Below are 12,270 nucleotides of genomic sequence, written 5' to 3' on the forward strand. Positions count from 1 at the left end.
GAGTAAGTATGGTACTAGGGCTGGGCGATACAGCCAAAAATGTTATCACAATAGATGTGAAATCCTTTTTTCTTTCAAGTTTAAAGGCTGATATTTGCTCTTGAGTGAAAGTTGAAGAAACCAGATGGTTAATTGTGGTTTTAAACTATTCTTTATGGACATGACAAACACTTGATGCCAAACAGTGGATCACTTATCATATCTGAGGCAGAATATTCAAAATAATTATGATAAAATCAAGTCAATTGACAATTTGTCAAAAAGTCAATTTGTTTATGATTCAAATGAATCAAATCAAACATTTATTGAACATTTGTTATACTGTTTTTGAGAAACATTATATTGCAATAATTATGATTGTTTTATTGCCCAGCATTTTTTTATGGTACAAACACAGGTCTCTGTAACACGCTACAAAATGCATTTAGCCTCCAAAGTTGCTTCTTACCACGTGACAACATCTTTCGTGGAGTCTTGTCCTTCTTCTCCTTCTCTTCATTTTCATACTCGTCCTTCGAAGACTTCTCCTCTTCCTTGTCTGATGGACAGCTGATGTGAAGCTGGATGATATCCTGGAAAACGACATTCCATTGCTATGAGAAAAGATGGTAAATTTTTGAATTCTAATTTGTTTAATCTAGTAAGCATTGTTAATCCTACAAAAACTGTATTGGCATACAAATAACGGCACTTCTATCTGCACTTGGTTTGGACTGAGGTTAGGGTGAGGGGTTAGGGGTTAGAGACAGGAACAGTACCGATTCTGGAGGTCCATCATTGGAGAACGGACCAGAGGACTCCTCACACACTGCCAGACTCCTTACCAGCTTCAGTTTGGCATTAGACTGCAACAGAATTACACATACATTACCTGTAAGGCTGTGTGTTTTCAGGGGATTTAACTGAAAAGTGTAGCTGCTTTAAACGCAGCAGATCACTTTAAACTGTTTTCATCCCAATTTTATGTATTACATGCACCCAGGATTAGTTTCCTGTACATTGTAGTAAACAAGGTTCTCTTGGTGACTGCTGCTCCTCAGGAAAATAAGTGAGACAACTGAAGTACACAGTCAGTGCATTTTGTCCACGCAGTCAGTTAGGGGATATTATTATTATTCCATTAGCAGTTCGTGGTCAAAAGACACAGACTGCAACACCAGCCAAGGAGATCAACTTCACACTGTATCTGAACGCAGCTTGCTCAACAGAATGGAAGCAATGTTGGAGAGAGAGATAGGACCACACAAGTCCACTGTACTCCACACAACTACGTCTTTTCCCGAGTCTACTACATTTGTAGTTAGATGCACAATTCTTAACGTGACAGAAGATCAGAAATGTATTTTGGCATCATTCAGTGCTTTATAAACTAATAGTGTCTCTAAGATCTCTGAACTGGAATGATGTGGTCCACTTCGGTGTTAATGACGACATGAGCAGCAGTGCTCTGAATCAGCTGCAGCTTAGATTTTTTTTTGTTCTTTTTATAAATACAGACAGCGTTACTGTAGTCGAGTCTACTGAAGATAAATTTATGTCTTTTCAAGTCCTACTGAGACATCTGTATTCTTCATGTTATAGTAGGCTGACTTAGTAATTGTCCGAATGTGGCCATTGACCAAGATTTCTGACTTGCCAATTGAAGCCGAGCACTGACTTTAAATCGTTCTTCCTTGGCTCCAAAACCAATTACTTCAGTTTAATCTTTGTATAATTGTCTTAATGGTCTTAAATGTGTTCTTCTCATTCACAGCCTTACTGAGGTCACACCCACTTTTAACCCTCTCATAGGATTTAAGATTTTAAGCCAATGATACCAAGTAGGTGGTCCACTGCAGTTTAAAGGATTAGAATGTTAATAATGGAAGGTCGTCTTATACAACAAACTAGCAGGAGGTTATTTCAGGGAGCAGGATTGGGAAGTTCTGTGGGGGACTTTTGGAAAGATGAGTATTTGGTTTTGTTGAAAAAAACCCTGAAAACTTACCTTGGCCCTTTTCCTGCCATGGCTGTGATTAGGAGCCCGTTTCTGTAAGAGAAATGTGTTATTTTACTGATGTTTATCATAAGGTGAACATTAAATATACATAAGAATTCACTACCTGCAAATTTAACTACATATAATGCAGAATAGACAAATTTACACACATTTGGAAAGATTTACATTGTAATTCAGAAATTTGAGTTTCCCAACCTCACGCTGTACCACTTATTACCACATTTTATATGTTAAATACATTTTTATGACATAAACAGAAGGCTATGGATTAATATAGTCCGTAAAACTTTGATTAATAGCCCGGACTTTTATTTGCTAAAATCACTGAATTGACCCTGCCTGTATTTGGGATAGGCATCCACATGGGGCAGGCCTTTAATATAGTTTTATTAAACTACTTAATAAATCCTTCATTTGCATAAACAGTTTAACGGTCTAAAACTTCACACTCGCATTCTTATATCGTACCACCTGCGCATCCTGTGAGGAGCTTTCCTCAGGCTCCAGGCCATCTCCTGTCCCTTCCTTGGTACCCTGTGGTTGAGGGGAGGTCTTGCCTCGACTGCAGGGCTCAATGAGTGGCCCACTCTCTCCCTCCTGCTGGATTTCTGTTGTCAGGCTCACTGACATCTTCTTAGGGGAGGGGGAGAGGGTGGGAGTTGGGGAGGGGTTGGGTGGAGAACCCAGGAGTGGCTGAGAGAAAACAGGCAAGAAAAAGAGAGAGGGGAAGTCAAGTTTTAAAGACCAAAAGGGCTATAAAATATGATGACAATGAATGACCAAAGAGAAAATTGGTAGAAAGAGACAGCTAAAGACAAACAGGATATGAGAGAGCGTGAACTACTATACTATCAGGGCTCGACAATAACGGTGGCCTATTAGCCCGGGGCCAGTGCAAAAACATTAGTATTTGACATTATGCAGTTGTTTTGCAGCTCATGGCGTGCACCGTTGTCCAATCCAGAGTTGTAGTTGTCAAATGTTATTTCTCTAATCTCAATCAAGCGGCAACCTCTGGGTCTGAAAGTTAAACCATGCAGACAGAACTTAAACCTGCATTCTCTCTAACGGCCAGCAGGGGGCAAGTCTGCTGGTTGAAAAAAGAAGTCCAGTTCCATTAGAAATAATGGTAAAATGTTGCTAATTCTCAGCTGAATTATAACCTCAGTAAACACTTTCATAATGAGTTTATGGTCTCAGGTCACTACCATGGCGACCTGTCAATCAGGATAGAGGCGACTCGTATCCAATGATCTGTGTACATTTTTTTTTATTAAATGGCTGTCAGCAGGAGAGAGAGCACGTCATGTTTGAGTCTGTTAGTACGTTTTGTTTTAAAAGTAAATTGTTTTGTTTTTATAATTTAACTGTGATTACATTTTAGTTTAGTTTTTTTTATATCCAGTATTTAATAACCGATTAAACAAGCTAACAGTATAACATAACTCTTTGGTTTTGTTGTAACACTGATAAATAACTTTTGGAAGGAGGGCCAGTAAAAATTGTCTTTGGGCCAGTAAGTTTAATGTTGAGCCCTGACTATTTACCTGTAGGTGGTACCAGATCTGTGCTGGACTCTTAACAGTGAGTCTGGATGGAACCACACGCACAGAGATAAGGGGAACCCACTAAGGTAGTGTACTGGGCTGGGCTGCAGTAGGGGGCGAAGCACAGTCCATATCAAGCCTTAACCTTCGAGGTGGGGCTGTGAAGAAACACAAAGGTGAAAAATATTAATAATACATGTTAATCTGAAATTAAATTTTAATTAAGATATTAATCTTAATTTGTTACAAGAAAGGAACGTTATTTCAGGTTAGTGCCAGTAAGGAAACGTTAACTAAATAAAGACCAGCAAACCCAACAAGGTTGTTACCTTCCTCTTTTGTTTGTGTTAAAGCCAGAACTTTTTCATTCCATTCATAAGAATCATTTACAACAAACTTCTCTCAAGATCAATGGTATATTTAATTCAACTTTCCCAGTATGGTTACAAACTTGCTCAAAAAGACACATCTTTAGCTACATTACAAGAATAACAACATGCACAACAGAAACAGGCAGCAATAAAGGCAGCAGTTAAGATAGCCAGACAAGGGGGAGGGGCGCAGTACCTCTGGTCACTGGGGCCTCTCTCTTTTCTTTCCCTCTGGCTCAGTGCAGCAGCATGGTCTGTCCTCCAGTCAGGAGCTCTGGACACCAAGAGGAGAAGAGGAAGACACGGATGACGTCATGTTTCACACACTGAGTGACTCATTGCTGCTGCTGCTGCTTGTAGCAGGGAGGGGGACAAAGCAGCTCAAAGCTCAGCATACTAGCACAGAGGCTTAAAAATGAGCACCACAAATCAGTACTTAAGATACCAAAACTGCTAAAATGTTTATTATTTGACTTAAAATGCAGGTTTCTACAGTGTGGGCACCAATCTTTATGAATGGGACATATGTGTAACTGAGAAATGATGATGATCATCTGAACAAACAATATAAACACACACACTTTTAAACCCTGTAGGTAGCTTTCAAATGCATGTACTTCCACCAATTACACAATTATAACCAGTCTTTACTTACTTCCCCTAATTTACATCATTAAGCCCATTTTCCCAGCATAGAAAAACATGACAGAACTGAAAACAGCTTTGAAGCAGTAACTCTGATGTCTTAGGCTTTACACCCATACACAGACCACAAAGATAAATCCATCTGTCCTACAAACCTATTTCCTCTGGTATCACAGGGTCAACAGCAGCAAGTTCTGTGTGCTTGCTGAAGAAGCAATGCGTGCATTAAGTCCCATGTGCATACAATGGTGAAAAGACGCACAGCGAGAAAAAAAGTCAGGCATCAGAAGTGTGATTGCCAGATTGTATGCATGAAGCGTGGAATGGTCAATTTCCTGCATGTCCCTGCTTGTACTGCTGCGCTGTGCCGTCCTGTGCTGCAGGATAGATGAGATGAGTGAACAAACAAGGCAGGGATTCCCAGCGTGGGAAAGACCCAGGCAATGCAACAGCAAAGGCGTCATCAGCAGCTGCATAAGCATTACACCCCCATCACTGACCAGGACACCCACATGCCCCAAACCCACTCACGTACAGCAGCATGGAATACAGCCACACTACCTACTGGAGGCAGCCTCTTTGAAATAATCTACTCCTTTTGCTCGCTCACACACACACACACACACACACAAAATTCTTGCACAAAAAGACTGAATGGTTTTGGATTAGAAAGCAAAGATAATCATTCATCTCTCTCTCACGGCTGAGCGGACCATCTTAGCTGGGAGGGGCTGCAAATTGTGAATCAAACCTAGAAATGGGGTACTTATGAATAAACCAGCTTTACCCATTCTCTCCTCCTCCACCCATTTCTCTCTTTTTTCCCCCACTCAGCTACTCACCCCCCCTCACCCCACCACACACACACACACAGGCCCACTGGGTTGCCAAGGAGATGGTAACGTCATTCTCAACTGTTACCATTTGTGTTGAGCACCCAGCAGTGAGAAAGGCAGGGTGAAGAATGATATTAAAAATAAATACTTGGATTGCAGGGTGTGTGGACCGAGAGGAATGGACAGACAGACGCAGAGAGAACATGGCAGGATGAAGAGAAAAAGTGAGAGACCAGGATATGCTATTGCTGGTGTTCCAATTTCTTTTAAGTTTTAGGCAATCTTAGACTGTGATACCGACAATGTGGGTGCTCAGTCATCTGGGTCATGGGATATCAAGTAGTAGCAGAAAGTCAAATTACTGTTGCTGAACTAAAAAGCCCTCTGAGGTGAGTAGTGAAGCCTTGTCATAAACTAATGGCCACTTAACACACAAATACTCATGCCCTTTAGCACATTACATTAAAAATGACAGATTATCTAAACACATAATGGATGATACCCTGAATTCAACACAGTTCACATCACAGAAAGTGATGTAGCTATTAGCTCAATACAGAAGTATGTCCATGTTACTATCGTATTCTGCTAACATTCGTAGCCCTACTACCATTACCTTAACATCCTTATTTACATTTATTCATTTAGCTAACGCTTTTTTATCCAAAGCGACTTTCAATTGCTAATTATGTCAGAGGTTCCACGCCTTTGGAACAACTAGGGGTTAAGTGTCTTGCTCAGGGACACACTGGTAGATATGTCAGTGGGACACACCAAAGGCTTGTGTCTTACCCACTGCGCCATCACCAGTGTTATCGGGCATAAGAACTTAAATACAATGTGTTATAATACATGCTACATATTGGAGACCCAACAACTACAATACCAGCAGCAGCACAAAAGTCTTCCTATTATGTCCCAGTTCAGTCAGTGTGTCGGTTGGCCTGATGATTGCATCTCTCTGCCAACTGTCTGCATCATCACATGTGTCTGCAGACATGCAGCAGGGCAGCTGATTCACACAGGACTCTGGCCAGTTATGTCACAGCAAAAGTGGTTATCCACATTATGCTGGCCTCATAAAACCACATTTACAGGCTGGTGTAATACAGCAGGATAGCGGCGCTTTGATCAGGCATTTTAGAGCAAATATAGATAACCCACTTAATGTCCTAAGAACTAGCTCCACTTGACAGATTTATACCACTTTTGCAGTATGTGTGCTATTTTTCAAGCCAATTTCACTACAGAACATTAATTTAGTCCTTCATTTGTCTATGAAGATTCTCAGTCATCCAGGTCATAGTTATCCAACGAAGGTTAAAATCAAGGGCAACTGGACTTGGTTGAAGATACTGGAAGACGTTTCGTCCCTCATCCAAAGGACTTCTCCTTCATACTACTAATGTGCTCATTTCAGATTTTTGTGTGTGTGTGGAAGCAATGATTAACTGAATTATTCTGCTACAAAAAATAAAAATAAAATAAAAAAATCAGCATGCATCCACTTAACACAAATTTTGTATGGGTCCCCCTCTCCTGCATGCCAACCTGAATAATCATAGAGCTGGTTGAACAATCAAATGATATTACCAACAGCCGCTTTTACATTTCTTCCAGACACTTTCTTTCAGCTATGAAACAACATCACAGTTGCATGTGTCACTATCAATTTATCGGTCCTTAAAACAGTAACACAGCCCCCCGTTTTCTGTTATAAACAAAACTGGAAATTGTGTATTTGCTTAGCTTTGGTTAAAAATTTTGAATCAACTGTTTTCCGAGGACATTCATCAGCGTGAAATGAACCTTTGCTTAACTTGTAAATAACACAATGACAACTTTAAACATTTAAAAAAAAAGATGGCTTATTACAAAATCGGTTTCACAAAACCTCATGACACCCACATAGGTGAGCACATAGATGGAGCACATAGGCAGACACCCATTACCCACAAAAAAATAAACAATCATTATCATCTGTCAATGTAGTGGTGGCACATTGACTTTGCCGGGTCCTAACAAACCAGCTGAGACCAGGGATGAAACGGTTACCAGTTTAATGATAAACCACGGTAAAATTCCTGACTGTTAGTATTACCATTTCAGTGTGGTCGTACTTTGGTGAGGGAAACTTGATCGAAGAAAAATGTTTTATAGCAGGTGCAGAGTAAGTTAACTTTTTGCTCAATGCATGATGTGGGGACTTCATAATGAGGGAACAAGTCAAGGTTTGTTGGTCTAACTTGATAATAGTTTGTAAACTGAAGCTCTCGGTGTTACCTACTCTTGTACACATTGTTCTGCTGCTGTATACATCGTTTGCCTGCAGACTCTATTCGCCCATTGTACATGATAACACGTTACATACTTTAGTCACCCAACCAACATAATTTGTTCATTTAAAATCCAACGATCATCGAAGTGGTTTTCGTTTATCAGGTCATTGCAAATAATTTATAACATCTTTAATGTTAATGCACATTTGATATGGTTTTACCATATCAAATACTTTTATGTTCACATAAGGTATTGACTGTTATTTTAATGCTTACGCAAACAAAAAGTGCACAGCGCTGTTTTTATTATTTCTGTATCACTACTTTCAGAACATTTTCAGCACATTTTAACAATACCACGATAATACTGATAAACGTGAAAATTTTGCTCACTATAATTGTGATATGAAATTTTCATACCGTTCATCTCTCTCTAGCTTAGACACACAGGTCATACGCTGCCCTGCCCACTGTGTCAAGTTACCACACCACAGACTACCAAAGGAAGGGAGTGTGTGTGTGAGTATGCGTGCATGCATGTGAGTGAGTGAAAGAGACAGAAAGCTATTTGCCTGGTTAACACTGTGTGTATGCGTTTAGGCACACAGAATGTATATCACCACTTCAGACAGTAGGCTGGCCGGACAAAATATTTCAGGCAAGTATGAGCTCACTGTCAAATTTAGCTGCTCCAGGTCAAACTGGGTCAGGGTCTCAGCAACAGATAGCATCGGGAGAAGCCAAAGAATTGAGAAGGATTCTACTGCATGGCGGCTGGTATGAGTGAAGAGCTCATCTGTCTTTAAACTGATTAACTAAATGGATTACCAGGGTCTGAAATTATGTTTTTTACTCACCTGCTACTGTGGCAGGGTCACTGAACATTTCTACTGGCCACTCAATGTTTTGTAAGCCACTTCTGAAAACTACGTATGATTTGTAAACACCGAGTTAGTGGTACCAGACAGCAGAAATATGGAATATAGGCGACCTGAAATGTTTGCCTGCCACAGCTAACATTTGCCCTGTACTTGGCAGGTGGCAGGTGCAAATTTCATTCCCTGCTGATAATTAATGCCGGGTTACCTGACAGACATCAGGCAAATTGAGACAAAAGCCACAGTTTGATACCAGCTGTTGACAAAGAGCATCAACGTATGAAATTGTCAAGATGTGTTTTAAAAACATTACATTTGGCTACAAGTTAACCTACGCTCTTTAGCTGAAACAAAGTTAATCAATTTCTCAAATTAAAATGCCAAATACATGAAAGATATGTAGGTTCCAGATAGTCCAGGGCAAGGATTTGTACTTGGGACACAGCATTTTATTATTTTGTAGCACATGCATGCAGCAGATACATAAAAAAAAAGTACACTTCAGATGAACAGATAAATCTACAGTCTACTCTGTTTATTTCTCATTAATGACAAGAGTGCAAGTGAGCAGAGAATGAGCACTGTGTATTCATACAATTTTGTGTGGGTAATGATTGAGAGCTGTGGCTATTAGTTATTTATTTAATTCATTGCATTATTTCAAATTTCATAATGGAGAAGCATGCGTAGCAGACATGCCTCTCCATTTTCTCTGCAGAGGCTGAATGAAAGGTGTATGTGAATGGAAGCGCAGAATGCTGCAAACAGGAGTGAGCAAGCGCGTACAAACCCACAGACAGCAGTGGGAGGGACACACACAGGCAATTCGACCCAATTCAGCTCCTCTGTATTCAGCTGCGCACCTCTCCCATTTGACGTCAGAGAGAACCCATTTCACAAAAGGCAGCAAGGTTATGTCTTCACAGAGCGGAGACTGATGTGTGTAGTAATGGCAGAGTTTGTGCAAGCTCAGTGCCTGCACATATCAGCAGCGCTCACGGTGTGTGTGCATGCCAGTGCTTGTCTGTGGCAGAGAGGATTCCCCTTTGCGTCAGTTGCACAATCTCACACAGGGAGGGGGACAAGGGGGGCTGGCAGAGCACTAGGGACTGTAGAGGAACGGCCCAGGCACATTCGTACTAAAAGTCTGTACAGTAAAAATATAGATACATGCATCACTGGCCAACACAAACACAGACACCAGAATGTGGTACATATTGCCTGCCATGAGCTATATAAAAACAAAATAAAGTGCCTGTATGGCTTAGAAAAACTAAGCCGGGAAACTTGGATGACCATAGCATCAAAGATTTGGAGAGAAAACCATCGTAACCAACAAGACATAAAACACTGATGAGGGGATGATCAAATGCTGTGGAAGACAGGGTTTCCATCTACATCTCTCTCTGTCGTTCTCCCTGCCACCCCCTCTCTCATTTCTCTCAGTGCTGAGGATACCCCTTCCTGCTTTCCGCCCCCTCCACATCAACCCCTCCCATCAATCTCTCTCTCTCCATCCACCCACTACTAAGTGTTAGCTCTCTGTCTCTTTCTTTTTCTTCCTCTTTTAGTGTGTCTTCTTAAATTGTCAGGCCTGCTGCTGACGCCATCCTCCTCCACTCAGCCAGCCCACTCACTCCTGTGGGACGAGCTATGACTCATTCTCTCCCTCCTTCCCTAGTTACCTATCTACCTACCTTTCTGCAGCTCTCTCCAAGTCTCCCTCTCTCTGCTGCTCTCACTAGTTATAACCTATGTATAGTTCTCTGCTATGTGTGGGGGAACATACAGAAAGTGTATTGAGACGGGGAAAGAAACTAGACTGAAGGATAAAAACACAAGGATTAAGTGGGTGATAAAGTGGGTGAATGAGATGTTGGCCAAGTGAACAACAGTCTCCCATCTGCATAGTGAATGAATGCCAGTGGATAGAGAGGTGATCCTGAACGCATTATTGATAAAGACAACAGTGCTTGTTATGTACATAATAATTATAAAATGATCATATTAATTAATGTAGAAAATAATGAAAAATGTGAAAAAAATCAAAATTAGAAAAAACTCACTATAAATCATGTCAATATTATGTTTATTAATGTTTCATGGTAAACATGGTTCATGGTTTTTTCCATTAACATGTTGAATTGTCATCTTTCCTTCGATATGATGCATTTCCTGTTATAGGATGTTGGGGCAGGACATGAGTGCATTCTCAACTTTAAACCCATATGATATCAGGAACAATTGGGCAGTAATATTTTAACTAATATGTTTAAGGTAATAATTAGTTAAAGTTTTTATTTACACATAGGTAGAAAAGAAGCAAGATCACTGTAATAAAAGTATTATTTCAATAATTTCTTATGCACAAAATCAGAAAAACTAGGAAACACTGTAAAATACCCAGTTTTAAGGTATAAGTATTTTATCAGATCATAACAGTTTGTAAATAAGTTGTTTTCCTCTTGCGGTGCAACCGGAGCACAGAGGTTAAAAAACCCTCTCACAATAATAATCTGACAAACAGTCGCTTCATGTTCTTTCACGCCAACTGCAAAGATAAATACATTAATATCCAGCAAAACATTTAACATACAGCATGTGAGCTAATAGGAATTAAATAGTTCATGTTGGAAAAGGGTTTAAGTTGCATCAACAAATGACACGACTGCATTACTCCATGTGAGAAACTACAACTACAACTGAAGAGGAAAAATGAGTCACAATCAAGAAAACCCTGTCGGTGATGTTGAAGACAAAGACATACATTTACGTGATACCAGAGCTGAAATAAACACTGGGTTTCTGTTGTGAAAAACTTTTTTCAGATGGAAAGAAGATGACGATAAATATTTATGAATATTTAGCTGTGGCTGAAGCACTGTACTACACAGTGAAATTCAAACAACCGCTTGAAATGTCCCCAATAAAATATATAACATGAGGTTATTAAGGCCACAAAAAAATCAACACCTCTGGCAAAACTTAATCTAAGAATCTAAATAACCAGGACATTCCTGTTCCTTAATGCAGTTCTATTTTGGTCCCATCAATAGCCAATGTAATGTCCAATGCTAGGATCATGCTGGCCTTGGAAGGCATCTTCTCATCAATGTGTCTATCAAGAGAGAGCCCTTAGGGAGCGTGTTAATAACACCACCAGAGCACATTCTCCAGTTTCACCTTGAGTACAACAATATTTTAGTGTGTCAATCAAATGTCTACCATACTAAGGTGTTGGACAGACACTGGCATTTTAACTTAAAACATGGCTGATATTGAACCATCAGCTACTAATACAAAAAGTCTGTCTGTCCAAAAAGGTGGGCATCGCTCAGCCTTTAAAACGTCTGGACAGAAACATGATACAAAATAATAACACTTTATAATATAAATATAAATATAACCACGGCTGAATGTGGGATTTTGGAGGTATCTTGTCTTCAAGTACAGTGAGGAGATTTGTGAATTGTGAGTTGTGAATAACTGTCAAAATGAAAGTGGATGGCAGCTTGTGCAATCATTATAAACGTTATGCAATTTAGCAGCTTCTCCTATTTGTGTGTGTCCGGGGGGGGGGGGGGGGGGGGGGGGGGGGGGGGGGGGCACATGGTCAGAGGGTTTCTTCCTTTTAGTGATGTCACCATGTTCGCTGCCATTAACTGCGTCATTATTACTGCCCCCCCCCCACAGCTGTGTAATAATAAATGAATGT

The 12,270-nt window shown here is 40.2% G+C and overlaps 1 protein-coding gene across 10 annotated transcripts in view; it reads right to left on the minus strand.

Annotated features, from left to right (window-relative positions):
* The window catches only part of LOC123957015 (R3H domain-containing protein 2), a 74,336-nt gene that overhangs the window by 31,273 nt on the left and 30,793 nt on the right, over positions 1 to 12,270 (minus strand). For 6 of the 10 annotated variants that reach the window (XM_046029615.1, XM_046029612.1, XM_046029605.1 and 3 more), the window contains exons 3-8: positions 4,114 to 4,191; positions 3,547 to 3,704; positions 2,468 to 2,692; positions 1,988 to 2,029; positions 759 to 845; positions 449 to 593 (exon numbers count right to left, since the gene is read on the minus strand). In XM_046029615.1, coding sequence (XP_045885571.1) covers positions 449 to 593; positions 759 to 845; positions 1,988 to 2,029; positions 2,468 to 2,629 — 436 coding nt within the window. In that variant the 5' untranslated portion in view covers positions 2,630 to 2,692; positions 3,547 to 3,704; positions 4,114 to 4,191. The remainder of the gene's footprint in view (positions 1 to 448; positions 594 to 758; positions 846 to 1,987; positions 2,030 to 2,467; positions 2,693 to 3,546; positions 3,705 to 4,113; positions 4,192 to 12,270) is intronic. The other 4 variants (XM_046029611.1, XM_046029609.1, XM_046029610.1 and 1 more) reach the window with 3 other exon arrangements.

This window comes from Micropterus dolomieu, linkage group LG18 (genome assembly GCF_021292245.1).
Source record: "Micropterus dolomieu isolate WLL.071019.BEF.003 ecotype Adirondacks linkage group LG18, ASM2129224v1, whole genome shotgun sequence".
NCBI classification, from domain to species: Eukaryota; Metazoa; Chordata; class Actinopteri; order Centrarchiformes; family Centrarchidae; genus Micropterus; species Micropterus dolomieu.